General features: G+C 39.5%; 1 protein-coding gene across 1 annotated transcript in view; it reads left to right on the forward strand.

The window, feature by feature from the left end:
• CPLANE1 (ciliogenesis and planar polarity effector complex subunit 1) overlaps positions 1-27074 on the forward strand; it is a 154953-nt gene that overhangs the window by 47580 nt on the left and 80299 nt on the right. The window contains 18 exon segments of the mRNA XM_049769035.1: positions 2598-2736; positions 5568-5677; positions 5834-5992; positions 6103-6211; positions 11195-11277; positions 11279-11496; positions 14053-14500; positions 14502-14625; positions 14628-14840; positions 14843-14922; positions 14924-14965; positions 16988-17136; positions 17678-17754; positions 19582-19707; positions 22043-22136; positions 24920-24989; positions 24991-24998; positions 26990-27067. Coding sequence (XP_049624992.1) covers positions 2598-2736; positions 5568-5677; positions 5834-5992; positions 6103-6211; positions 11195-11277; positions 11279-11496; positions 14053-14500; positions 14502-14625; positions 14628-14840; positions 14843-14922; positions 14924-14965; positions 16988-17136; positions 17678-17754; positions 19582-19707; positions 22043-22136; positions 24920-24989; positions 24991-24998; positions 26990-27067 — 2327 coding nt within the window.

The raw sequence follows: 27074 nt of genomic DNA on the forward strand, positions 1-27074 counted from the left end.
TATGTTTTTTGTTTTTTTTTGGGGGGGTGGTGGTTTGGGTCACACACGGCAGCGCTCAGGGGTTACTCCTGGCTCTACGCTCAGAAATTGTTCCTGTCAGGCTCCGGGAACCATATGGGATGCCGGGATTCGAACCATCGTCCTTCTGTATGCAAGGCAAATACCCTACATCTATGCTATCTCTCGGCCCTCATCTCTATTGTCTCTGGGTATTATTACCATAATGCTTTTTTTTTTCTTTTATTGGTTTTTGGGTCATACCTAGAGGTACTTAGGGGTTATTCCTGGCTATGTGCTCAGAAATTACTCCTGGCAGGCACGGACGACCATATGGGATGCTGGGATTTCAACCACCTCTGTCTGGGTCGGACACATGCAAGGCAATGACTATCAATAAATGGTAGGCCAGGGGCCGGAGTGGTAGCACAAACCGTAAGGTGTGTCTGCCTTATGCATGCTATCTCTCGGCCCTTGCTTTTATTTTTCTTAAATTCTACTGATGAGTGAGACTATTCTGTGTCTATTTCTCTCCCTCTGACTCATTTCACTCAGCATGCATGTTCATTTATGTATAAGAAAATTTCATGATTTCAATTTTCCTAACAGGTAAATAGTATTCCATTGAGTAGATGTACCACAGTTTATTTAGCCACTTATATGTTGTCAGGCACCTGGGTGGTTTCCAGATTCTGCTATTGTAAATAGTCTGTAATGAACATAGGGGTGCAGGGGCATTTTTGCATTGTGTTTTTTGTGTTCCTAATGTATATCTAGGAGTGGTGTTGCTGAATCATAAAGGAGTTTAATATCCAATTTTTTTTTTAGGAATATCTATAGTTTTCCAGAAAGGTTGAACTAGACAGCATTCCCACCAGCAATGAATGAGAGTTCCTTTCTCCCTGCATCCATGCCAGCACTGGATGTTCTTGTTTTTTGCAATGTGTGCCAGTCTTTGTGGCATGAGATGATATCTCTTGTTTTGTTTTGTTTTTTATTTGCCAAGAGTAATTTCTGAGCTTAGCACTGTAGAGTAAACCCCTGAGCACCACTAGGGGTGGCCCAAAAGCAAACAAAAAATACTATTAAGTATGATTTTTAGATTTTCTTCCCCTTAATAATAAATCTTCAATCATTGAAAGGTTTGATAAGAATCAGGTTCAAATTTTCTTAGAAATGGAATTTTCAGGGGGTTAGAGCAATAGCACAGTGGTAGGCTGTTTGCCTTGCACGCAGCCAATCCAGGATGGACCTGGGTTCAATACCTGGATCCCATAGTGGTCTCCTGAGCCTTCCAGGAACAATTTCTAAGTGAAGAGCCAGGAGTAACCCCTGAGTGCCGCCGGGTGTGGTCCAACCCCCCCACCAAAAGAGAGAGAAATGGATTTTTCATAAGTAGAGTTGTGTAATTTCCCCCATTGTCTCATATCATATATGTAATACTTGTCTTTATGACTATCTCAATTTTAGGTGGATTGGTGAGTTTGAGTTCTATCCTAGACATAGCACATTTCTTTTTGCCAGACCTACTTTATTTATTTATTTATTTATTTTGGTTTTGGGCCATCCCGGTGATGCTCAGGGGTTACTCCTGGCTATGCGCTCAGAAATCGCTCCTGGCTTGGGGGACCATATGGGATGCTGGGGGATAGAACTATGGCCCATCCTAGGTAGGCTAGCATGTATAAGGCAGACACACCTTATGATTTGCACTACTGCTCTGGCCCCTGGCCTACCATTTATTGATAGTCATTGTTGAGTCATTGTTTTATTATGGTTGCCAAGTGGTGATTTTTTAATTCTGTCAATTATAGAACATTTTAACATATAAAACATTTTAAAGTTATTTATTTAGAAAAGTAAAAAGTGTAAAAAGTGTTTTATTTGGGGCCAGAGAGAGCATGGAGGTAAGGTGTTTGCCTTGCATGCAGAAGGACAGTGGTTCAAATCCTGGCATCCCATATGGTCCCCCGAGCCTGCTAGGAGCGATTTCTGAGCAAAAGCCAGGAGTAACACCTAAGCGCTGCCGGGTGTGACCCAAAAACCAAACCAAACCAAACCAAACAAAAATTCCATAAAAAGTGTTTTATTTATTTATTTTTATTTACCTTCTAGATATTGTACATATTTTATTTATTTTTGTTGTTATTTTAGTGTTTTTTTGGGGGGGTCACACCCGGTAGCGCTCAGGGGTTACTCCTGGCTCTATGCTCAGAAATCGCTCATGGCAGGCTCAGATAAAACTTCTTTTATCTTCTTTCATGACTTTAGAGAAAGTTAGAGACAAATAGCATTAATTTCATTTTATACAGACAAAACTAAGTGATGAAAGAGAGAAGCTTGGTTGAAACTTTCTTCTTTCTTGAGAATTGCCCTAAATGCATTTATTGAATTAAATTTAGGATTTAAGTTTCTGAAATACACCTGATTTTAGGGATATTTTACTAACCTAGAATAAAATCTATATGTTGTTTTTCATTCTCTATGATTTGCTTTACTTTGTTTATTAATATAGTTTCCTTAAATATTGATTTATACAATTGAAACAGTAGATAGATATAGATACAGTGTTAACAAATTCTCTCATTCTTTACTTTCAGATTAGATTGAAAGGGTCCCTTCCTTCCTTGAGTCCTTTCCCTCAGTCCTTACTCAATTATTGTAAAGAAGGTGTGGCATTCTTTCAACCTGGAGCAACTGGAGACCATAAGCTTGATGAAGTTTCCATTAAAGCAATAGGTTTGTTTAGCTGAACTACTTGTTTAAAAATCAGATCTAAATATAAATAATATAAGTAATGTATATTTTATATTTGGTTTAGGGAAGTTTCTATTGTTACTTTTCAAAATATAGTATGCTATGAGGTATTTTACTTATATTTAAAGTAAATGCTTTATATTAGACAAAGAACTTATTTAAGTGAGTGACAATTGTGACATTATTGTCATTATTTCAATGTTTTGTTTTGGTTTGTTATGGGGCCACACCTGGAAGTGCTCAGGGCTTACTTCTGACTCTGTGCTCAGGGATCATGCCTGCTAGGCAGCCAGGGATCAAAACGGCATTAGCTGCATTCAAGGCAAGAGCCCCATCTGCTGCACTATTGATCTGACTCCTCAATTTGAAGTGTGTACTCAAGAATGCCTCTCCATGCCGATTTTCTTGCTTTTGGGACATATTGCCAACCACTTGAATTGGGCAGATTATTTTAATTATTTTTTTATTTTTGTAGAGGCCAGAGCAGTTGGGCTCAGAGCTTCCTTCTGGCTCTGCACTCAGGAATCAATGGTGGTTGTGCTGAGGGGAGAATGTGTGGTGCTGAGGACTGACCCCAGGTCAGCTGCATCCAAGACAAGCATCTTACAGTTCTATACTATCTCTCCGGCCTGAATATTTCATTATTACTTCAACTTTGTTTCCTTTTTTTTTTTTTTTTTTGTTTATGAGTCACATCTAATAGTGCTCAGGGGTTGCTCTGTCCTCAGGAATTACTCCTGGCAGGCTTGGGGGCCCATAAGAGATGCTGGAGATAGAACCCAGCTGCATGCGAGACAAATGCTCTCCCCACTGTGCTATGCTCCAGCCCCTTGTTTCCCTTCTTGATAACTCACTATACCCAGTAATACCTTTTACATTTTAATTAGCTTTGATACCTATTCATTTTAATGTTTTTTTAGTTAGATTAACTTTAATATCTAGTCATTTTAATAGCTCTTATAATATAAATATATTATAATTTACCTCACTTGTATATATCTATCCCTGTATTCTATTTTGTAGTATTTCCTTAGGATAGATCCTTAGAAATGGAATTGAGGTAATGATATGCTTTTGTCATCTCTTGTAGAATGCCAAATTTACAATTTCCTCTATTTTACAGTTTAAAAGTAATAGTTTTATATATGGATGGATATCTTAGTGATATTGCATCTGTTTGTGTTCCTGGTTTGACTCATGGCACTGAAAAGAAAAACATGTCTTTGACTAATCATGTTGATTTTTAACAGTTTTATTTATTTATTTATTTATTTATTTTTTGCCACACCTGGCAGCACTCCGGTTATTCCTGGATCTGTGCTCAGAAATCACTCCTGGCAGGCTCAGGGGACCATATAGAATGCCGGTGTGCCAGTAATGGACCCAGAGTCTGTCAGGCGTCGGTCTTGCAAGGCAAATGCCCTTCAGCTGAGCTATCACTTCATCCTCTCTTCCTCTTTATTCCTTAATTGTGTATATGTATTTTGTTGTTGTTATTGTTTGTTTGTTTTTTGTTTTGGGGGCCACACCTGGCGGCGCTCAGGGTTACTCCTGGCTCTGCGCTCAGAAATTGATCCTGGCAAGCTCGGGGGAGGGGGAGAACAGACCCAGGTCTGTCCTAGTTTGGCCGAATGTAAGACAAATGCCCTACCTCTATGCTCTCTCTCCGGCCCTATATATATGTTTTTTTAGGCCACACCTGGCAGTACTCAGGGCCTACTTTTGACTAGCTTTGGGCTTAGGGATTTCTTTGCTGCTGCTTTTTTCCCCTTTGTTTTAAATGGAGCTTTGGGACCACATGTAGTGCCAGGGATGAGTAAGGGAACACCCAGGTGTATGGTATTAGAATATTGTAGTCATGAAACCTTGTCTTTAACAGTATTGTAAATCATGATGCCTTATTTTTTTTTTAAGAAAGCAGTAATTGACTAAGCTGAGATAAGATAGCCCAAGTGATGGAATAAAAAAAAAAATTTTTTTTTTTTTTTTTTTTGGTTTTTGGGTCACACCCAGCAGTGCTCAGGGTTACTCCTGGCTCCATGCTCAGAAATCGTTCCTGGCAGGCACGGGGGACCATATGGGATGCTGGGATTTGAACCAATGACCTTCTGCATGAAAGGCAAACGCCCTATCTCCATGTGATCTCTCCAGCCCCTGGAATAAAAATTTAATATGTGTAATGAGTTAGATCTTTGGCATCATGTGGGTCCTCCCAAACCAACCTCAGCCTTGTATAGTCCCTACTGGCTCTGAAGCACAACTGGATATGACCCCTAAAAAAGAGAAGTGGAGACCTGAGCAATAGTACAGCAAATAGTACCATTGCCTTGCACACAGCTGACCTGGGTTGGATCCTTGGCATCCCATATGGTCTCTTGAACACCACCATGAGTAATTTCTGAGTACAGAACCAGGAAAAACCACTGAGTACCACTGGGTGTGGCTGACAAATCAAAACAAATAAAAAACAAAAACAAAACAAAAAACCCAAACAGAAGTGATATGTAGTATGAGGAATCAAATTTAGAGTGTCATACATGCAAGGCAAGTTCTTAACAATTGAGCTATCTTCCAAACACTAAAATAGAGTAAAATGATTACTGTATAGTTATGTTTTCAAATTTTTTTTTGTAATGACTTGCATGAGATATGCCAGAATAAAATGAGGAAAAAATCTGAAAGGATGTCCATAACTTATCTAAAGTGGTTACAGATAATATTTTTGAAGAAAACCTGTCAGAAGCAAGCTTATTAAAGTTATAGTATATGTGCTACTCAAAATTTTTCCTATTATAATTGTATTCTTGATTTAGTTTGCTTCAGAGAACTTTGTGCTTTGTGTTGGATGCTGCATATCCGTGATAAGTTATCCTACAGTTGCAGACAGTATCAAAAAGCAAGAGAGAATGTGGAGGAGAAAAAGGTATTTACGTGTAAAAAAATAAGAAAAATGTATAACATTAATTGGAAAATAAATACTTGGTTGATGATTTAACTTTGTAGCAAAACATTTTGCTGGACTCATTCTCATCTATCCATGGAGAGTAAAAAGAAAATCAATTTTTCAATATCTATTTAGGATGTTGAAGTGGAGTTTGATTCTTGTCTGATTGAGCACTGTCTTAGTGCAGTGGAATGGGCTTACCGAATGCTTCCCTTCTCTCGCTTTTCTAATATCGAAGAACTTATTCAGGATCTAATTTTGAGCCTTATTGGAGAACTTCCACCAATCAGAAAGGTAATGTGAATGTAGGTGAAAATAAACTGAGTCAATATTTAATTAGATACTTAAAGTGCTTTAATATTAATTTAATCATAGTTTTGTTTGTTGAACTTTTTTTTCTGAAGGTAGCAGAAATTTTTGTGAGAGCATTTCCCAATCCTGAAGACATAAGAGTTTCATTAAGAGAGAAATATCACTCTCTCCAACAGAGACTGAGACACTGTGTTGTGAAAGGTATTACTGCCATTGTTTAAATACCTGTTAGATAAGGTTCAAATTTGCTGAAGAATCAAATTTTTATTTTAAAAGTATTTTTTGTTTGTTTTTGATTATTCCCTATGGTGCTTAGAGCTACTCCTGACTCTGAGCTCAGGAATCATTCTGGGCATGACTCTGGTGATCAAATGGGGTTCTGAGAATTAAACCCAGGTCAGCCATATAAAGGCTGAATGGAGTTTAGTAGTAGTAGGTAGTGCACTACCCATTATACTATCTCACAAGCCCCAGAAGCATTTATTTTCTAATGCTTATGTTTCAGCCTGTCTGCTGTTCCTTGAAGATAGATGTATGAGAATGCAAAAACATACTTTCCAGCCCAGAGAGATAGCACAGCGGCGTTTGCCTTGCAAGCAGCCGATCCAGGACCAAAGGTGGTTGGTTCGAATCCCAGTGTCCCATATGGTCCCCCGTGCCTGCCAGGAGCTATTTCTGAGCAGACAGCCAGGAGTAACCCCTGAGCACCGCCGGGTGTGGCCCAAACCCCCCCCCCCCAAAAAAAAACCAAAAACATGCTTTCCAATTATTCTTCTCTTGCTTTGTATTCAGACAGAGCTGATCATATGTCATAAGTTTCTGTCCGCACTGTGATCATATGCAGGTTGCTCTTTGTTTCAAACGTTTTTTCTTATTGATAAAATGAGTAGATTCATTCTTCACTTATTAATGTTTTTGAAAGAGTATTAAATAGGTATATGAATAAGCTTATGAATATTTTTGAAAGAGTATTAAAATTTAAAAGTGTTAAATAAGATAAAAACACTAAATAAGTATTAAATAAGATTTTTTTTTTTTTTTTTTTTTTGGTTTTTGGGCCACACCCGGCGATGCTTGGGGGTTACTCCTGGCTGTCTGCTCAGAAATAGCTCCTGGCAGGCACGGGGGACCATATGGGACACCGGGATTCGAACCAACCACCTTTGGTCCTGGATCGGCTGCTTGCAAGGCAAACGCCGCTGTGCTATCTCTCCGGGCCCAAGATAAAATTTTTGAGGGGGTTTTGGGTCACACCCGGTGGCACTCGGGTTACTCCTGGCTCTGCCCTCAGAAATCACTCTTGGCAGGCTTGGGATATGGGATGCTGGAAATCTAACCGGGTTCCATCCTGTGTTGGCTGCGTGTAAGGCAAAAGCCTTATTGCTGTACTGTCGCTCCAATCCCAGATAAATATTATTAAGTAAGGTAAATATGTAAATATTGGTTTGGAATGATAGCACAATGGGTAGGACGTTTGCCTTATATGTGGCTGACCTGGGTTCAATCCCTGGCATCCCATATGGTCCCCTGAGTCTGCCAGGAGTGATTTTTTTTTCTTTTTTTTTGGTTTTTGGTTTTTGGGTCACACCAGTGGTACTCAGGAGAACTCCTTGCTCTGCACTCAGAAATCGTTCCTGGCAGGTTTGGGGACCATATGAGATGCCAGAATTTGATCCACCGTCTGTCCTGGGTCAGCTGTGTGTAAGGCAAATGCCTACCACTATGCTATCTCTCCAGGCCCCTGCCAGGAATGATTTCTGAACACAGAGCCAGGAGTAACCACTGAACACTGCTGACTGTGGTCCAGAAAACAAAACATCAACAAAAACCCATATAAATGATTACATTGTTCTTTGTGTAAGACAGACTTTTGAAAAAATTAATATTCTTTCTCTTTATGCTTCTACTTTTGGGAGAAAGGAATCCAGTTTTATTTGGGATGAGTGGGGCAGGAATTGAGGAAGGGCAGGCCCAGGACTCAGGAATTTAGGGACCCTTGCAGGAATGCACACCATTGTCCCCACAACTCCTGGGGTGCACCATTTTTTTCAGTTTCCATTCCTTCAAGCTTATCCATTTTAAACTTAAACTTGGCAAAGCCTCAATTCTTAGAAATGTGGATTTTCTCATGGTCAGGGAACTTGAACTCCGCTCCACATAGGCTTCAGTCATCTGGTTCTGTAGTTTGGTATGGATGCGCTTGATGACTTAACCAAATGGATCCAGGCCACTATATCCTGAGGTTTTTCCAAAGACACTCTCTGATTTATTTGGGATTTTTTTTTGGCACACCTGGAGGTATTTAGGGATACTTACTTCTGTCCCTTCACTTTAGGGCTCTTGGAACCACAGGAGATGTGGGGATTAAACCCCTGTCAGCTGCATGCAAAGGAAGCAGCCTACCTGCTCTTCTATTTCTCTAGCCCCTCTCAGATTTATTTGGAACCTGAGATTGGGGACAACATGAGAGCAGATATGAATGTTCACAGTAGACAGTTTCCAGGGTTTCTTAGGGTAACCTATAGAAGCAGCAGGACCAATGAGGCAACTACTGTACATGGTACCTTATGAAGAAAGAACACAGTTGATTAAATTTAGTGTTGAATATGCTCCTTTTTTTTAAAGCTTTATTTATATTTATTGATTCATTGATTGGTTGTTGGGCCACAACCAGTGGTGCTCCTGGTTCTGCACTCAGAAATTACCCTGGCAGGCTGGGGGACCATGTGGGATGCTGGGAATCAGACCAGGTCCCTCCTGGGTCAGCCACATGCAAAGCAAATGCCCTACTGTTGTGCTATCTCTCTGGACCCATTGAATATTCTCTTGATTTTATTCTACACAGGCAAGATAACTTACTTATATTGTTAACTTAAAATAAATATAATATCAGGGCCAGAGAGATAGCATGGAGGTAGGGTGTTTGCCTTGCATGCAGGACAGTGGTTCGAATCCCAGCATCCCATATTGTCCCTCGAGCCTGCCAGGAGCGATTTCTGAGTGTAGAGCCAGGAGTAACCCCTGAGCTCTGCCGGGTGTGACTCAAAACCAAAAATATAAATAAATATAATGTCAAATATTTTAAGTTATTTTCGGGGACCCACACCCAGTAGCAGTTAGGGATTACCCCTGGCTCTGCACACAGAAATCACTTCTGGCAGTGATTGGGGACCATATGGGATGCCAAAGATTAAACCCAGGTCAGCTACATGCAAGGCAAATGCCCCACCTACTATTCTATTGCTCTAGCCCCTCAAATATTTTCAGTTTTTATTTGTTTGTTTATTATTCTTGTTTTGGGGCTACACCCGGTGGTGGTCAGGAGTTACTCCTGGCTCTGCACTCAGAAATCGTTCCTGGTTTGGGGGATCATATGGGATGCTGGGAATTAAACCACTATCCTTCCTGGGTTAGCCACGTGCAAGGCAAATGCCCTACCACTGTGCTATATCTTCAGCCCCCATTAAAATATTTTTAAATGAATAAATGAATCACTAGGAAATTTTTTTTGTTTTTGTTTTTTTATTTTTGTTTTTTGGAGCCACACCTGGTGACACTCAGGTGTTACTCTTGGCTATGTGCTCAGAAATCAATCCTGGTTTGGGGGACCAGATGGGATGCTGGGGCATTTAACCGTGGTCTGTCCTAGGTCAGCTGCATGCAAGGCAATCGCCCTACCACTGTGCCACCACTCTGATTCCATTGCGAATCACTATGAAATTTTACAAAGTTTTTCATGATTGAGCTTGATATGGAAATTTAAAAAAATTCAAATTAGGACTGGGGAGATAATATAAGGTTAAGGCATTTGCCGTTGTATCAAACCTTGGTTTTAATTCCTAGCAATCTCCATGGACCTGGGCACCACCAGAGTGGTTCCTAAGTACAGAACAGAAGTAAACCCTGAGGACCATTGGGAATGATCCATGAGTGCAGAGCTAGAAAAAGTCCCTGAACAATGCTGGGTAATGCTACCTTCAAAAAAAAGGAATTCAAATTAGACCCTTCTTTTGAACTACAATCTAGTATTAATACTAGTTATGTCTTATTATTGCATATTATATTAATATGCTTGTATTTGTGATTTATAACATTTTTCAAGACTTACTGAAATCTTCCTTAATATTTGTTAACATTAATATGCTTGCATTTGTGATTTATAACATTTTTTCAAGACCTTACTGAAATCTTAATATTTGTTAACATTTTTTTCTCTAAGCCACCTTAAAATTTTTTCCTTGGTACAATTCCCTGTTATCTGAAGTCAGAAATGTGTTACTGTTGGACCAAAATAATACTCACTTTCTTTTTTTTTTTAATCTAGGATAAAAAAATATGAAACATCATTTTTGTTATTGTCCATCTGATATATAAAATAATTGATTTTTTTGAAGTCTGGGTTCTATACCTTTTATTTGTTTTCTAAAATAGACCTCCTTTGCTATTTTGTATTATAGAGCAATGTTTCTTTGAATGCAGGATTACATTCTTAGTGCTGAAACATGGGGCAGGGAAGCATTGGTAGTAGCTGTGGGTACAAATGAAGGGTCCTTTCTGTTTTGTTGAACGATTTCATTTTTTGAAAAGGGAGTAGGCAGGCACACCATATACATTTTAGAACCTACGTTATAGGCCAGTGCTTTTATTTCTTTTTCTTTCTTTGGTTTTGGGGCTATGCCCAGCGGTGCTTAGTACTCTTGGCTCTGCCCTCAGGGATCATACCAGGTAGGCTCTAGGATTAATGTGGGTTAACCCAGGTTGGCTGCTTGCAAGGCAGACACCCTACCCACTTACTAATTGCTTCAGCCCTATTGACCAATTTTCTTTTTTTTTAATTCTGGAGAAATGGTAGAATGGAATGAAGAGGTGGAATAGAAAGTAGCAAAAGGACATTGGTGGAGGTTCTTGGATACTTTGGAGGGGTCAGGTGAAGTAAGCAGGCACATTAAAACCATAAACATTAACAATATGATAAATAAATATGTAGCCCTACCTATAAAAATTCAAAATTTTCCAAAGTTACATATAAAAACATAAAAATAAATTCTGAAGAAAAATCATGATGATCTGTATAAATATAGAAATTAAGCTTAATCATCAGCTTTCTTATACTCAGTAGGAACTGGAATTAAGTTGAAACATATTAATAAATCTCATGATCTTTTGTTCTTTTTTTCCCCCTAGGTCCCCAAACAGAGGAAATGATGTCTGTTATTATGCATTCTATCCACAAAGTGAGAGTGAAAGCTCTAAAACGTGTTCAGAGAAAATATAGGTTCTTTTGAGATGAATATTTGGGAGCCAATTGAAGAGGAGAAACCAGCAGAGGTTCCAGGTTTTGACAGGTTTTCCCTAGAGACTAGTTTAAGCAGGAGCACCCTCACAGAACTGGGGAATTCTTTGGTTCACAGTGATGCAGACACAGCAGATACTTTGTCTGAAGCTTTGCCAGTGGAAGAGAAGAGTAGGATGCATTCATTTGAAAGGTACAATTGACATCTCTAATAGAAAGCATTCATTCACTTCCTTTGGAAGAAACTTATCAATATTTTTACACAATGGACAAGCTGTTTTTAAGTCTTAGACACTTCATTGAGTGAGCTGGATCAGTGGTACAAGGGTTAAGACACTTGCCTTTCATGCAACCAACTCTAATTAAATTCCTGACCTAACAAACACGTTTGTAATCATGGTGCTTAAATATGTTAAACATAAAAAAATAAAAATAAATATCCCCCCCCCCCTGCAATCCCTGGCTGTGCATACATCCACTGAACATCTCCAGGAGTAGCCCCTGAGCACAGAGCTATATCTTTTTTTTTTTGGTTTTTGGGCCACACACCGGTGATGCTCAAGGATTACTCCTGGCTATACACTCATAAATTGCTCCTGGCTTGGGAGACCATAAATGACACCATGGTCCATCCTAGGTCAGACACATGCAAGGCAAATGCTCTACCGCTTGGCCACAGAGCTATATCTTTTTTGTATTTAGAAAATTTGACTTCCTTTTTCTGTATTTGGGCTACACCCAATTATGTTCTGTGTTTATTTTGGGCTTTGTGCTCATGGACCACTCTTTTTTGGGGGGAGGGGGTACAACAAGTGATGCTGGGAGGCTTTGTACTCAGGGCTCTGTATTCACTCCAGGTGCTGCTTGGGGGAATATCTGTGGTGCCAGGGATTTAACCAGATTGGTCCAGTGCAAGGCAAATGCCTTACTTGCTGTACCTTTCTTCTGCCCCCTCAGAGATCAGTCCTAATTGGGCTTAGGAAACCATATGGATTGCTAGGGTTCAAACCCAGGTTGGCCAAGTGCAAGGCAAGTGCCCTTACTCACTGTACTCTTACTGGCACCAGCATTTAGAAATTTGGGCTTTTATCCACTTCCTGAATTTCCTTGGGTATTTCTATAGCTTGTGAGAAGTTTTCAGTCAATATATTTCTTCTTCTTTGGTTTTTGGGTACATCTGACAGCATTCAGGTATTATTCATGGACCCACATGTGGTTAGAGGTCCATATGGGATGTGTGAGATCAAATCCAGTTATCTACATGCAAGGCTAGCACCTTGTTTGCCTATATTATATTTTGCCTTGTAATTTCTTGTTGCCACTTTGTTCTCTTCTCTTTGTTTTCATCTCTAGTATACTCAGTATTATTATGTTTTTTCTTTTTATTGGAAGTTGATAGTTCTGGAAGGTTTTCTTCAGTTTTTCCTCTCTTGTTAATGTGTTATATTTTGGGGGTCTTGTGTTCTTTAAATACAAGACATTCTACCTCTTCATTTGGAGATAGGAAATTGAGATAACAAATATACTGCTTTATCAGTAGGAAATTTTTTTTTTTTTTTTTGGTTTTTGGGTCAATACCCAGCAGTGCTCAGGGGTTGCTCCTGGCTCTATGCTCAGAAATTGCCCCTGGCAGGCATGTGGGACCATATGGGCTGCCGGGATTCGAACCACCGTCCTTCTGCATGAAAGGCAAAACGCCTTACCTCTATGCTATCTCTCCGGCCCCCCCCCAGAGGACATTTTTTTTATCATGAATCTTTTTTTTTTTTTTTTGGATTTTAGCACCATATTTTTTTATATTTTTTCCCTTCTTTATTTGAATATCTTGATTACATAAATGATTGTGATTAGTTTCAGTCCATGTAAAGAACACCCCCCTTCACCAGTGCAACATTCCCACCACCAATGCCCCAAATCTCCCTCCATCCCACCCCACCCCACCTGTACTCCAGACAGGCTTTCCAGTTCCCTTATTCATTCACTTGATTATGGTAGTTCTCTGTGTAGTTATTTCTATAGCTGTACTCACCACTCTTTGTGGTGAGCTTCATGGAGTGAGCTGGTGTTCCAGCCCTCCTCTCATTGTCTCTGATGATTGTTACAAAAATGACTTTTATTTATATTAAAACCCATAGATGAGTGAGACTATTCTGCGTGTCTCTCTCTCTCTCTCTCTCTCTCTCTCTCTCTCTCTCTCTCTCTCTCCTTCTCTCTCTCTCTCCCTCTGACTTATTTCATTCAGCATGATAGATTCCATGTACATCCATGTATAGGAAAATTTCATGACTTCATCTCTCCTGACGGCTGCATAATATTCCATCGTGTATATGTACCACAGTTTCTTTAGCCATTTGTCTGTTGAAGGGCATCCTTGGTTGTTTCCAGAGCCTGGCTATTGTGAATAGTGCTGCAATAAATATAGGTGTGAGGAAGGGGTTTTTGTATTGTATTCTTGTGTTCTTAGGGTATATCCCTAGGAGTGGAATAGCTGGGTCGAATGGGAGCTCAATTTCCAGATTTTGAAGGAACCTCCATATCGCTTTCCATAGAGGCTGTACTAGGCGGCATTCCCACCAGCAGTGGATAAGAGTTCCTTTCTCTCCACATCCCCGCCAGCACTGATTGTTCTCATTCTTCGTGATGTGCGCCAGTCTCTGCGGTGTGAGCCTATCATGAATCTTAATGTCTGTTTTAACCTTTGAATAATCTTGTTTTTTCTTTTTATTTACTTTTTTTTTTTTTACTGTAGAAATGTCCCAAGTCACATGAAATTAACATTGATTGGTAAACCCAGTGAAAAAAGGAAAATAAATAATCAGGAAGGAAACCCCAAAAGAAAAGAAGATCATGAAAAGTTACTACAAAAATCACTTCCTATAATAGGTGTTTGGGAATTTGAACGTGATGATGATGAATATATTAAATTCCTTGATCTCTTCTTAAGTTATGTTCTTGAAAAAGGACCCTGCTTAGTTCCCAAGAATCCTGGCATTCCATTTCTAACTAGTTTTTCTGGACATCTTAGGGAACATGAGCTTAATTCTTTATTGTTTGATGTACATACAACATTAAAACGGCGTCAGGGCAAAACAAAAAACCAGAGTATGTTTAGAGCTGGCTCTTGTTTTACTGTTGCTCCTGAGTCAAATGAGTCTGAAAAACGAGAAAATCAGGAACTTGCGACTTCAGTACTGGTTAAAGCAAGGACTTAGTCAATTTTTAGAGAACTCTTTGAATGAACTCAGTAAAAATGAAGGGAAGAGTGGACTGTTTGGTTTAAAACAAAAGTCAGTTTATAGAATACAGGATGACAATCTAGAGAAACCTTAATCCAGAGAGTGTCGAATCACATCATGTGGACTCCCAAATCCATGAAAACTAAAACATGTATTTTCAGAGCAATTGAGTGCAATGACACTAATCCTCAAGAAGATAATCCTTTAGTACTAAATGACAAATTTAGCAATATAAAAAGACTGCTCGAATGGATGATAAGATGGGCTGATAGAAGACTGCTCTATGATACTGGTCTCACTGAACTACACACGAACACAGACCTATCATTTGTGTCAAGACCTCAACAGCTGCCATTCTTATTTCATTGTGGCTTTTGGAGCAACCCCTATTTTGCTACTTATAAGGCAGAAATTGTTAAGACTAAAGTAAGTATTTGACTTTTTATTATAAATAAATGAAATCTTTCCTCCACCCCCCCTTTCTCTCTCCACCATATGGGTGCTGGGGATTGAATCTGGGTCAGCTGGGCACAAGACAAGTACCCTAAATATTTATTTTTTTTTCTTTTGTGATGCTGGGATCAAACTTAGGGCTTCTCATATATGAAACATATGCTCAACCAACAAACTACATTCCCAGCCCAACAATTCTTATTTTATTGTTTATTTTTTACAATTTTATTTGTCTACTGTATCACTTTGCAGTAATTTTTTCTGTTTTGTTTTTGGCTCACACCTGTCCATGCTCATGGGTTACTTCTGATTCTGCCCCTCAGAAATCATTACTAGCAATCTCAGGGAGCTACATGGATGCCCTACCCCACTGTACTAACACTTTGGTATCTTGAAATAATTATTAAATGTCTTTATATTATTAATGTGAATGAAATGAAAGTTATTGTGTCCTTTTTATTTTCATTTCTTTCTGTTTTGGGGTCACACCTGATTGTGCTTAGGGCTCAATTGTGGCTCTGCTTTCAGGGATCATTCTTTTTTTTTTTTTTTTTTTTTTTGGTTTTTGGGTCACACCCGGCGGTGCTCAGGGGTTACTCCTGGCTGTCTGCTCAGAAATAGCTCCTGGCAGGCACGGGGGACCATATGGGACACCGGGATTTGAACCAACCACCTTTGGTCCTGGATCGGCTGCATGCAAGGCAAACACCGCTGTGCTATCTCTCCGGGCCTAGGGATCATTCTTGATGGTAATCTGTTGTAATGTGTGGCAATGAGAATTGAACCCAGGCCCCAGTTGTACTTTTCGTTTTGTTTTGTTTTTGTTTTGGGGCCATACCCAGTGGCACTAAGGGGTTACACCTGGCTCTCTACTCAGAAATTGCTCCTGGGAGGTATGGGGGCACCATATGGGATGCCAGGATTCGAACCACCATTGGTCCTGGGTCGGCCGCTTGCAACGGCAAATGCCCTATTGTTGTGGCTCTCTGGCCCCCCAGTTGTACATTTTTATTGTCATTGTTTCCTGGTCTGAAAATATTGTTTTTATACACTATGAATTTATAGAGTTGATTTATTTACTTTCTGCCAGTTTTTTATTTAGTTAGCATGAGTTACAATGCTGTTAATAGTAGTATTTCAGGTGGACAGAGGAATAGTAGATAGGGCACTTGCCTTGCCTGCAGTGGACCTGAGTTTGATCCCTGGTAATCTCATATGGTCCCCAAGTCCCCACCAGGAACTTATTCTGTGCATAGATCAAGTAAGTCTTGAGTACAACCAGGTGTGGCCTCAAAACCACTACCTTCAAATAGTAAAATAATTATATTTCATGGATACAGTATTCCAATACTGCACCCACCATTAGAGTTTTCAGGGTTCCCTGCACCAGTGTCTTCTGTTATTCCTAACCAAACTCTCTAGCATCCCGAGGCCCCCTAGTCCATCTCCTTGGGAAACTCAGTTCTTTTTTCCATCTTTATTTTTTGTTTTTTGTTTTTGTTTTTGGGTCACACCTGGTGGCACTCGGGTTATTCCTGACTCTGCACTCAGAAATCACTCCTGGAAGGCTCAGGGGATCATATAGGATGCCCGGGGATCAAACTAGGGTCCTTCCTGGGTTGTCAGTGTGCAAGGCAAATGCCCTACCACTGTGTTATCACTCAGGCCCAGGAAACTCAGTTCTGCAAATCTCTCTCAGGTTCTGTAACTATTGTTTTTTTTAAATTTTCTTCCTATTTATATTCACATATGAGAGAATCATTTTGTATTCATCCCTCTCCCAATGATGTCATTTAGTACGATATCCTTAAGTGGCTAATTTTTTTTTTTATACGATTTAAGCTGTCAGGTTATTGGATTCCCCTCCCAGACAGAATGAAGACATGATCCTCATCAGATACTGAGTTTTATAAATGTTGTGTAGGAAATACTAATAATCTTAGAGCATAATGAAAACAAGATCTTTGGTAATTAATACTAAATGGTTTGTTGTAGGTTCTAGAGAATCTGTACCCTGGGTCTCAAATTGAACTCAACGCTGAGAGTGAGTGCAAAACAGATACTGGCTGTTCTGTTACAGTGTTTTCTTACAGTGGGACTGAACAAAGATATGATGGAAATGAATCTTGTCAAACTGTTTTAAAGTAAGTTGCTAATTTTACCCTTTTTTGTCAGTGTATGCTATTATTTTTTTAATGTTATCATGTTTTGTGGTGTATCTGCCATACAGGAAACCTGAACCTTTGCAAATGAAAGCATTTCTTTGAACTGGAGGAGTAAGAACTGAGCCCTCTCTAAAGGACAACTCATTGCAAATTATGTTTTTTTTAGTCTAGCTTATAGTGTGTTATGTATTATTCATATATACATAATACTTATTACATACTGATTCTTTTAGGGAATCCCAGATTGTGGTGCTGTCAGAATCACCAAATGCAAATTGTAATATTAGGGATTACACGCATGGCCTCATACTTGCCCTGAGCACTTGCTCATACTTGCCCTGTCTCTGCACTCAGGAATTACTCCTAGTGGTGCTCCTGGTGGGACCATCTGGAATACTGGGATCAAAACCTGAGTTGGCATTGTGCAAAACAAGTGCCTTGCCCATTGTGCAATCTCTCTGACCCCCATCTCTGAGCACTTTTTAAGCTACCAATTTATTTTCCAGGCCTACCCTTTCAGACCCTTTCTCACTGGAGACCCCCCAAACAGAAAGAGTATTGGAATCATCTTGTCACATGCAGGCTACACTGGCACTGGTATACTCTTTTTTTTGAGGGGGGCACACCGGTGACGTTCAAGGGTTAACACTCCTGGCTATGCACTCAGAAATTGCTCCTGGCTTGGGGGACTGTATCGGATGCCGGGGGATTGAACCACTGTCTGTCCTAGGCTAGCACGGGCAATGCAGATGCCTTACCACTTGCGGCACCACTCTGCCCCCTCGTATATTCTTTTTTTTGTTAGTTTGTTTTTGGGTCATATCCATGGCGCTCAGGGGTTACTCCTGGCTCTGCGTTCAGAAATTGCTCCTGGCAGGCACAGGAGCCCATACGGGATGCTGAGATTCGAACCACCGTCTCTCCTAGATCGGCTGTGTGCAAGGCAACACCCTACTGCTGTGCTATCTCTCTGGCCCATTCACTGGTATACTCTTGATCTTGCATTTGAGCAAGTGCTTTAAGCCCCTGAATGACCTTCTGACCCTAATTTATATTGTCTGAGAAGAGACCTAGCTCATCCTTTATTTATTTTGTTGGATGGGGACGACAGCCTGCTATGTTCAGGGCTTCATCCTGGCCCTGCACTCAAGGATCATTCCTGACAGTGCTCAGGGATATGGATGCCAATTATTGAACCTGGGTAGGCTACATACAATGCTAATGCCCTAGTCTATACTATTCACTTTAGCCAGCCCAGCCTGAGGCTTATTTATTATATTGATTGTCTATATCAGTTGAACTAATGATTGTATCCATTTTAATGTATGAGACAGTTCTGTGAATTTCATAGTTATATATGAAACAATATTATATATTAAGGCCATAATATTTATAGTGGAAGATTACTTGTGACTATAGAAAATTCAGTTAACTTAAAATTATTCTGATATATATGTATGTATATACACACACATATATATATACACATACATACATACATACATACATACATACATACATACATACATACATACAATGGAGGGCTTCCAATCAGTGCTCAGTGCTCATTAGTTTTAGGGACCATTCCTGGAAATACCTTGCGAACAGTATATGGGTAATTCAGTGATAGAGCTGGAGAATGGGGAGCTGCTTAGTCCTTATGATGCTGGGTACATCATTTCCTCAGTGGTGCTCAGGACCTCCATGACTACATTTGGCAGTGTTAGAGAAGACATGTGGTGCTAGGACTCAAACTCAGGTCCCTGACATATGTATATTATCTTAAGCACTAAGCTAAGTCTAGATCTCTAATATGATCCCCTAAGATGGATCTGTAGTCAATCACTGAGCATCCTATTATTAAACTAATACTATGTACTGGACATTGTTCAAAAAAGGAGTATTTTGGGGGGGTCACACCCCGGTGGCACCCCATGGGTCACTCCTGGCTCTACGTTCAGAAATCGCTCCCTGGCAGTGTTGGGGGAACATATGGGATGCCAGGATTCAAACTACCGTCCTTCTACATGCAAGGCAAATGCTTTACCTCCATGCTATCTCTCTGGCCCCAAGGGGAAGTTTTTATAAGTAAGAACTAAGTTTGTTTTCTTTCAGTACAACTGAATTAAAGTAAGATATTGGTTTCTGGGGGCCAGTGAGGTGGCACTAGAGGTAAGGTGTCTGCCTTGCAAGCGCTAGCCAAGGAAGGACCACTGTTCAATCCCCCGGCGTCCCATATGGTCCCCACAAGCCAGGGGCAATTTCTGAGCGCTTAGCCAGGAGTAACCCCTGAGCATCAAACAAGTGTGGCCCTAAAAACTAAAAAAAAAAAAGATATTGGTTTCCAAGAATGAGTTATAATTTTAGATGCTTTATTTCTATCAAAAGAATGTCAACTGCCACAAGAGATCCTGAAATAAAAAGAAATCAATGATGAGATTATTTGTGTCACTGATGATGTCAGAAAAGAATTTATAAATATTGATGAAGATCTTTTAGAAGAAGACACATTTGCACATGAAATGGATATAGACATATCAGAGTATGAAGGTCAGTTAATTTGGATAATCTTTTTTCTTGGTTTTGTTAATTGAAATTAGTGAATTATTATCTAGCATAAATTATTCATTGTGTATATTATAGCCTAAAAATAAAAGAATATGTAATATTTTTGAAGTGTTAAAACATATTAACCTCATAAAATGATTTTCTTTTTTTTTTTTTTGTTTTTGTTTTTTTTTTTTAGTTTTGTTTTTGGGCCACACCCGTTTGGCGCTCAGGGGTTACTCCTGGCTATGTGCTCAGAAATCGCCCCTGGCTTGGGGGGACCATATGGGACCGCCAGGGGATCGAACTGCGGTCCGTTCCTTGGCTAGCGCTTGTAAGCAGACACCTTACCTCTAGCGCCACCTTCCCGGCCCCATAAAATGATTTTCTAATCATTGGACCTTGACCCATTTGTATAAATTATGTGGGAATGAATTTCTCTTCATTTCTGTGAACAATTTTATAGACCTCTTTTTTGTTTTAGGGTCACACCTGGCTATGCTCAAGGGTTATTCTTGGCTCTACTCTCATGAATCAGTTCTGGCAGTCTCATAGGATTAAATAGGATGCTGGAGATCAAACCTGGCCAGCTGTGTGCAAGGCAAATGTGCTACCCATTTATACTATCACTCAGGCCCCTGTGAACCTTCCTTTTTAAAAAATAATTTTATTGAAACCATTGTGATTTACAAAATTCTTCACAGTTGGGTTTCAGACATACAGTATTTCAGGACCAGTCCTTCTTACCAGTGTCAGCCTCTCTCCACCAAAGTTCCCAGGGTGCATCCCATACCACTACCCTCTAATCTCTAGCCTACCAGCATAACAGGCCCATTTGTAATTTTGGTTCTTAAAGTTTATATCTGTGATATCATTTTTATTTACTCTGGTTTGGATATTTCTGTTCTCTCTTAATATCATCAATACAAATGAGACCACTTGGTGCCTATCTCCCATCCTTTTATATTTGATATCCCCTCAGTCTTTCATATTTCATATTTTTCCACTCCATTTCTTTCCTTCTCTTTGCTAAACTCTAAGGCCTAGAGTGTTCTTAGCAACCCCCATTTAAACCATTGCTTTTCCTTCATGTAGTTATTCTTAATACCCACATATAAGTGATATTCTGTATTTAACCTCTTTTTTCTGGCTTACTTCATTTAATATATCTTCCAGTCATGTTGTACCAAATTGCATGATTGCATCATCTCTTACAGCTCTATAGTATTCCATATCCTTCTGGATCAGTTTTCTGTCCTGGGGATAAATACCCCAAAGCAGTATTTCTGGGTATACTGCAGATTGATTCATAGATTACTGAGAACCCTCAGTACTGTTTTCCATAAGTATTGGACCAGGCAGCTTTTCCCACCAGCAGTGTATGAGAATTCCTTTCTCTCCACATCCCCGCCCAATACAAATTGTTCCCAATATTTTTGATATGTGCCATCCTCACTGGTGTAAGATGATATAGCTCATTGATGTCTTAATTTGGATTTCCCTAACAGTAAGTTATGATGAGCATTTTTTTCTTGTACCTATTGGCCATCTATTGGTCTTCCTCAGAGAACTGTCTGTTCATATCCTCTCCCCCATTTTTTGATGGGATTTTTAGTAAACCTTCCTTTTCTTGGCATTTTTCCTTAGAATAGAAACTCTCATGGCTTTACATGGAGTTTTACAAACTGGCATAAGGCTTCTCAAAGCTTATGTAGTTTCATTTAATAAAGAGGAGGTAGTTTCCAGGTCTTTTTTTTTTTTTTAAAGAAGAACTTAAAATTTATATTAAAAGAAAAATATATATTTTTTATGGTCCCAAGGATTAAACTCGGGGGCCTCACATATAGCAGGCATATATTCACCATTGAGCCTCATCTCCAGCCCGTATGAAATAAAAAAAAGTTTTTAAGTTCACCAAAAATATGAGGTCCACCAGGGTCTTTTAGCATGCAGTACTCGGAGTCAGATCAAGGCCATGCATATGCAAATTATGTTCTCTTGAATCACAACCCAGTTCCTAAAATACTTTTCTCTTTTTTTTTTTTTGTCTTCTTTTTTTTTAACCACACCCTGCGATGCTCAGGGGCTACTCCTAGCTTTGCTCAGGACGCCTTCCTGGCATACTCAGGGGGCCATGTGAAATGCAGGTGACAGAACTCAGGTCGAGTGCATGCAAAGCAAGCGCCCTACCCGCTGTTCTATCGCTCCAGCCCCTAAAAATTACTTTTCTAAAGAGGGTAGGAATTTGTCTACAATAGGATGTTTCTTTGTAATAATCCCTGAATGTTCAGATAAATAGATTATTTATCAAATGGTCACTTCTTTGTTCCTCTTGTAGAAGAAGCTAAAGAGCCAGTTGGAAGTCTTAAAAGTTCTAATATTGCCATTTACACAGAGAATTTATCACAACATTTAGAAGAAGTAAGTCAATTGTGGGTAAGATTCTGGTTTTGTCTATTTAAATTTTATTTAAATTTTTTGTTTGTTATTGGCGATTGCCACTATCACACCTTTACTATATTTTTTTACTCTTATCCTTTAAGGAAAAAAAATACAACTTACTTAACTTAAAAAACAAATTACTGTAGTAGAATGCCTGTCTCGAATACAGGCAGGGGATGGGAAGGGGGGAGGGAGGGTAATGTTGGCACTGGTGAAGGGGGGTGTTCTGGTTATGACTGTAACCCAAGTATGATCATGTTACTTAAATAAAAAAATATATTTAATAATAAAAATTTTATTTCGTTTCTTTTTGTTTTATTTTTGGGCCACACCCAGTGACGCTCAGGGGTTACTCCTGGCTATGTGCTCAGAAATCGCTCCTGGCTTAAGGGACCATATGGGACACCGGGGTATTGAACCACTGTCTGTCCTAGGCTAGACACCACAAGGCAGATGCCTTACTGCTAGTGCCACCGCTCTGGCCCCCTTTTAAATATTTTTGTTTTGTTTTTTTTTTTGTTTGTTTTTTTGGGTCACACCCTGGCAGCGCTCAGGGGCTACTCCTGACTCTATGCTCAGAAATCACCTCTGGCAGGCTCAGGGGACTATATGGGATGCCGGGATTCGAACCACTGACCTTCTACATGCAAGGGAAATGCCTTACCTCCCATGCTATCTCTCCAGCCCTTAAATTTTTTTTTGTTTGTTTTTTTGGGCCACACCAGTTTGATGCTCGGGGGTTACTCCTGGCTAAGCACTCAGAAATTGCCCCTGGCTTGGGGGACCATATGGGACGCCGGGGGGGATTGAACCGCGGTCCTTCCTTGGCTAGCGCTTGCAAGGCAGACACTTTACCTCTAGCGCCACCTCGCCGGCCCTCTAAATAGTTTTTAAGGCTGAAAAGTTATTGGGTTTTTTTTTTTTGTTTGATTTTTTTGGGCCACACCTGATGATGCTCAGGGGTTACTCCTAGCTATTTTGCTCAGAACTTTGTTCCTAGCTCGAAGGACCATATGGGATGCAGGGGATCAAACCAAGATCCGTTCTGGGTCAGCCGCATGAAAGGCAACTCCCCACCACTGTGCTATTTGCACTAAGTCCCTGAAAAAATTAGTTTTAACAGAGATTAAGCTTCTGAACTTTTGGGGCAGGAGAGATAGCACAACGGGTAGGATGTTTGCTTTGCACACAGCCAAACCAGGGTTGGTGGTTCGAATCTCAGATCCCATATGTCCCCTGAGCCCTGTCAGAAGCAATTTCTGAGCACAAAGTCAGGAGTAATCCTGAGCACTGCCAAGTGTGACCCAAACCCCCCCCCCAAAAAAAAGTACAAATAAATATTTCTATATATATCCATCCACTACACAATTAGTATATAAAAGAAACTGTATAAAAAAATCTATAAACCTATAAATCAGGCAAAACAAATTCCTTTTAACTTACTTGTTTTGAAGAAGACCACAACAGGCAGTACTCAGCGCAGAGCTGTGTGCTCAGAAATTACTTCTGGGGTCTTGAGGACCATGTAGGGTGTTAGAGATGGAACCTTGGTTGGCATACATGTAGGGCAAGTGCCTTACACACTATACTAGCTCTCCAGCCAATGAAACAAATACAATTTTAAATAAATTATTTTAATAATTAGAAAAATGTATATTCTACCTTGAAAATTTAGTGTATAGTTTTTTATACACTATACTAGAATATAGCTGTAGCAAAATAGTTGCTCAGAAATCACCTCCTGGCCAGGCTCAGGGGGACCATATGGGGATGCCAGAATTTGAACCCACCATACCTCTTCTGCATTCAAGGGCAAATGCCCTACCTCCGTGCTATCTCTCTGGCCCTATTTGTAATTTAATATATTGAAATATATTTTGACTAGTTCAGAGTAAAAAGTCAAATGTAGTTCACACAGTAAAAAGATCTAATCAGAATAGAATGACAGTATAATTTAATGTTCTCTCACTTGCTTTATTTACTTTTTTTTTTTTTTTTTTTGGTTTTTGGGTCACACACGGCGGTGCTCAGGGGTTACTCCTGGCTGTCTGCTCAGAAATAGCTCCCGGCAGGCACGTGGGGACCATATGGGACACTGGGATTCGAACCAACCACTTTGGTCCTGGATCGGCCGACTTGCAAGGCAAACGCGCTGTGCTATCTCTCGGGCCCTTATTTTATTTTTTTTGATTATTTAATCATCTTTTAAATTATCATTTAGGTGACATGGCTACAAAAAGTATTAAATTTATGGTTTTTCTGTAACAAGTTATGCACTCATTAACATCAACGTACCCTTGGCCCTCCACTTCAGTGTTTCTCAGAATGAGGGATGGTCACTGGAATGATCCAGGGGAGCAGTGATAGCCTATGGCACAATTATTGAAAAGTGTTTTCTGTTTTCTTAGGTAGATTTTCAGGGGGATATAAATAATTTTATTTTCCAGAAAAGGATTAAGTTGGCCAAATATATTTGGGAACTTCTCTAGGGGAAATGATTAATGTGAAACTCAAGGTATGGGGCCGGCGCAAGTGGCGCTAGAAGTAAGGTAATCTGCTTTGCCAGCGCTAGCCTAGATGGACCAAGGTTCAATTCCCCAGCGTCCTTTATGGTCCCCCAAGCCAGGAGCAACTTCTGAGCACACAGCCAGGAGTAATCCCTGAGCGTCACCGGGTGTGGCCAAAAACCAAAAAAAAAAGAAACTCAAGGTACTTAATCAGTAATACCTATTTGTTTCATTTCTTTTCATTCTGTGTACTTTTAATTTTACAGCATTCCCTCAGAAGTTCAATGTCTAAAAGAAGAACCATTGCAATTATATGTTGAGAAAAAACCAACTGATCCAAAAAGGGTGAGAGGAGGATTTACAAGAGATAATAATGGTTTGTTTTCATCAGTGAAACATTTAGGCTTTATCCCTTGTAACTGACAATAAATATTTAATGCAGTATTCTATTCTTTGTGAAAATTTAAACTTTGATTTATAGCAATGGTAGTGATTTTGAGTAGTAAACTATTATACTCCTGAATTTAGGTAGATTGACATCATGAAACCTAAAAAAAAATGCCTTTATCGCTCATACACTGTCAGCCTTATCAAAGTAAAATATAGCCTGTAAGGACATCAGAATTTATTCAACTGCTAGAGAATTATCGTTCTAAATACATATTTTCCGGTGTATTAAGATGACCCTTTACTCTCTTCCTGTTAAAATCACGGGTTCTAAGTATAATGGAAATTTTAAGTATAAAATTTAAGTGTAAGTATAAATGGAAATTAAAAAACCTAATGAGACAAAGAGTAGAACACCTCAAAGGTTAACAGTATATGGTTAACTAAAACTAGATGTCGGATTGCCAACAATAATTTGTCATTTGTAGTGAGTGACCTGTGATTTTTTTTTTTTTTACATTGAGAGCAGGGAGAGGGGGCCTCCTCCAAGAGTTTCTGGCTTGGGTACAGTGATTAATAGGACAGCTAGGAGGGAGACAGAGCACCTCCTCTGTGTCCAATAAAAGCTGAACAGAGGACCTGAGCACCAGAAAGCCACATACTCAGCAGCTGGATGAGATGCGGTCCTAGGTAACTCACTTCCTCTGTGTGCCCTGAAAGATGAATCAGGACAAGCAGAGGACTGAATGATGATGATGGCCTGCCGCTGGATTGGGATATGGCTCGGTAAGAGTAGGGTGGATCACTCGTCCCTGAAGCTCGAGTAAGTTTCAGCATGCCATATACCCAGCATATAAGATGACCTCTGACCTTTTTTTTGACATATATAAAGCTAAGTATTAATTACTTTCATTATTCATCATATAGAGACCCCCTGACTTTTAAGAAGTTTTTCATGGGTTAAAAAGTCATTTTATACACCAGAAAATATAGTCATTCCATTTTGTTAGATTAAGTGACCCATTAGAAGTTCATGTTATATCTATAATCTTCATGTTGTGCTATGATATTGCTTATGTCCTATAGGGCTATAAGATGTTCTGTGACAGACTAATGGAAAGTTGAATGTGTTTGCACATTGTTGCAATTTGGAAGTAACTTCTTAATGTTTAGAGTTTTAGAAATTTCACTACAATCATATTTGTAATACACAGTGTTTAAAATAAAGATAAAAAATTATTTAAAAAAATGAAATTTCAGGGCCCGGAGAGATAGCACAGAGGCATTTGCTTTGCAAGCAGCCCCGATCCAGGACCAAAGGTGATTGGTTCAAAATCCCGGTGTCCATATGGTTCCCCCGTGCCTGCCAGGAGCGATTTCTGAGCAGGACAGCCAGGAGTAACCCCTGAGCCACTGCTGGGTGTGACCAAAAACTAAAAAAAAAAAAAAATGAAATTTCAGAATTACCGTAGGTTAGAGAGGCAATATAGCTCTATCTTCTTTCTCTTCACAGTAGACAGATTTTGTTAGTGCTTTTGTGGATAGTTAACACAATATATTTCATTTTATGTGTACTTTATGACTAATCTGAATTATTCATAAACTATTTCTATTAATAAATGAGCAGTGCTTATAGATTCAAATGTGACAAGGGCATCTGTTTTTAAGAGGTGAAATTTGAGGTCCAGAAAGCCTAATTTCCCCTCAGTTTATATTCTGTTGTTAATAGTGTTCAAATTCCTCAAGTTAAGCTATTCAAGCAATCCAATGTTCTTTGAATTTGCAATTAGTTACTAATCTGCTATGGAGACATGTAAATAGATTGTAATTATGAGCTAAGCATTAGACGATTTCAGGATGTTAATACTCTTAGGTAGCTAAACATTACCTTTAGCCTCTAGATAATGTATAGATTATCATGCTTCCTAATCGATTTTTAATCTTTATAGTATGAACGAAGCCTTTTCAAATCCTGAACACACCATTCCTCATTCATTTTGTTTAGATACAAGTTCAGAAATTACTAGGTAAGAA

The sequence above is a fragment of the Suncus etruscus genome, chromosome 2, assembly GCF_024139225.1.
Source record: "Suncus etruscus isolate mSunEtr1 chromosome 2, mSunEtr1.pri.cur, whole genome shotgun sequence".
NCBI lineage: Eukaryota > Metazoa > Chordata > Mammalia > Eulipotyphla > Soricidae > Suncus > Suncus etruscus.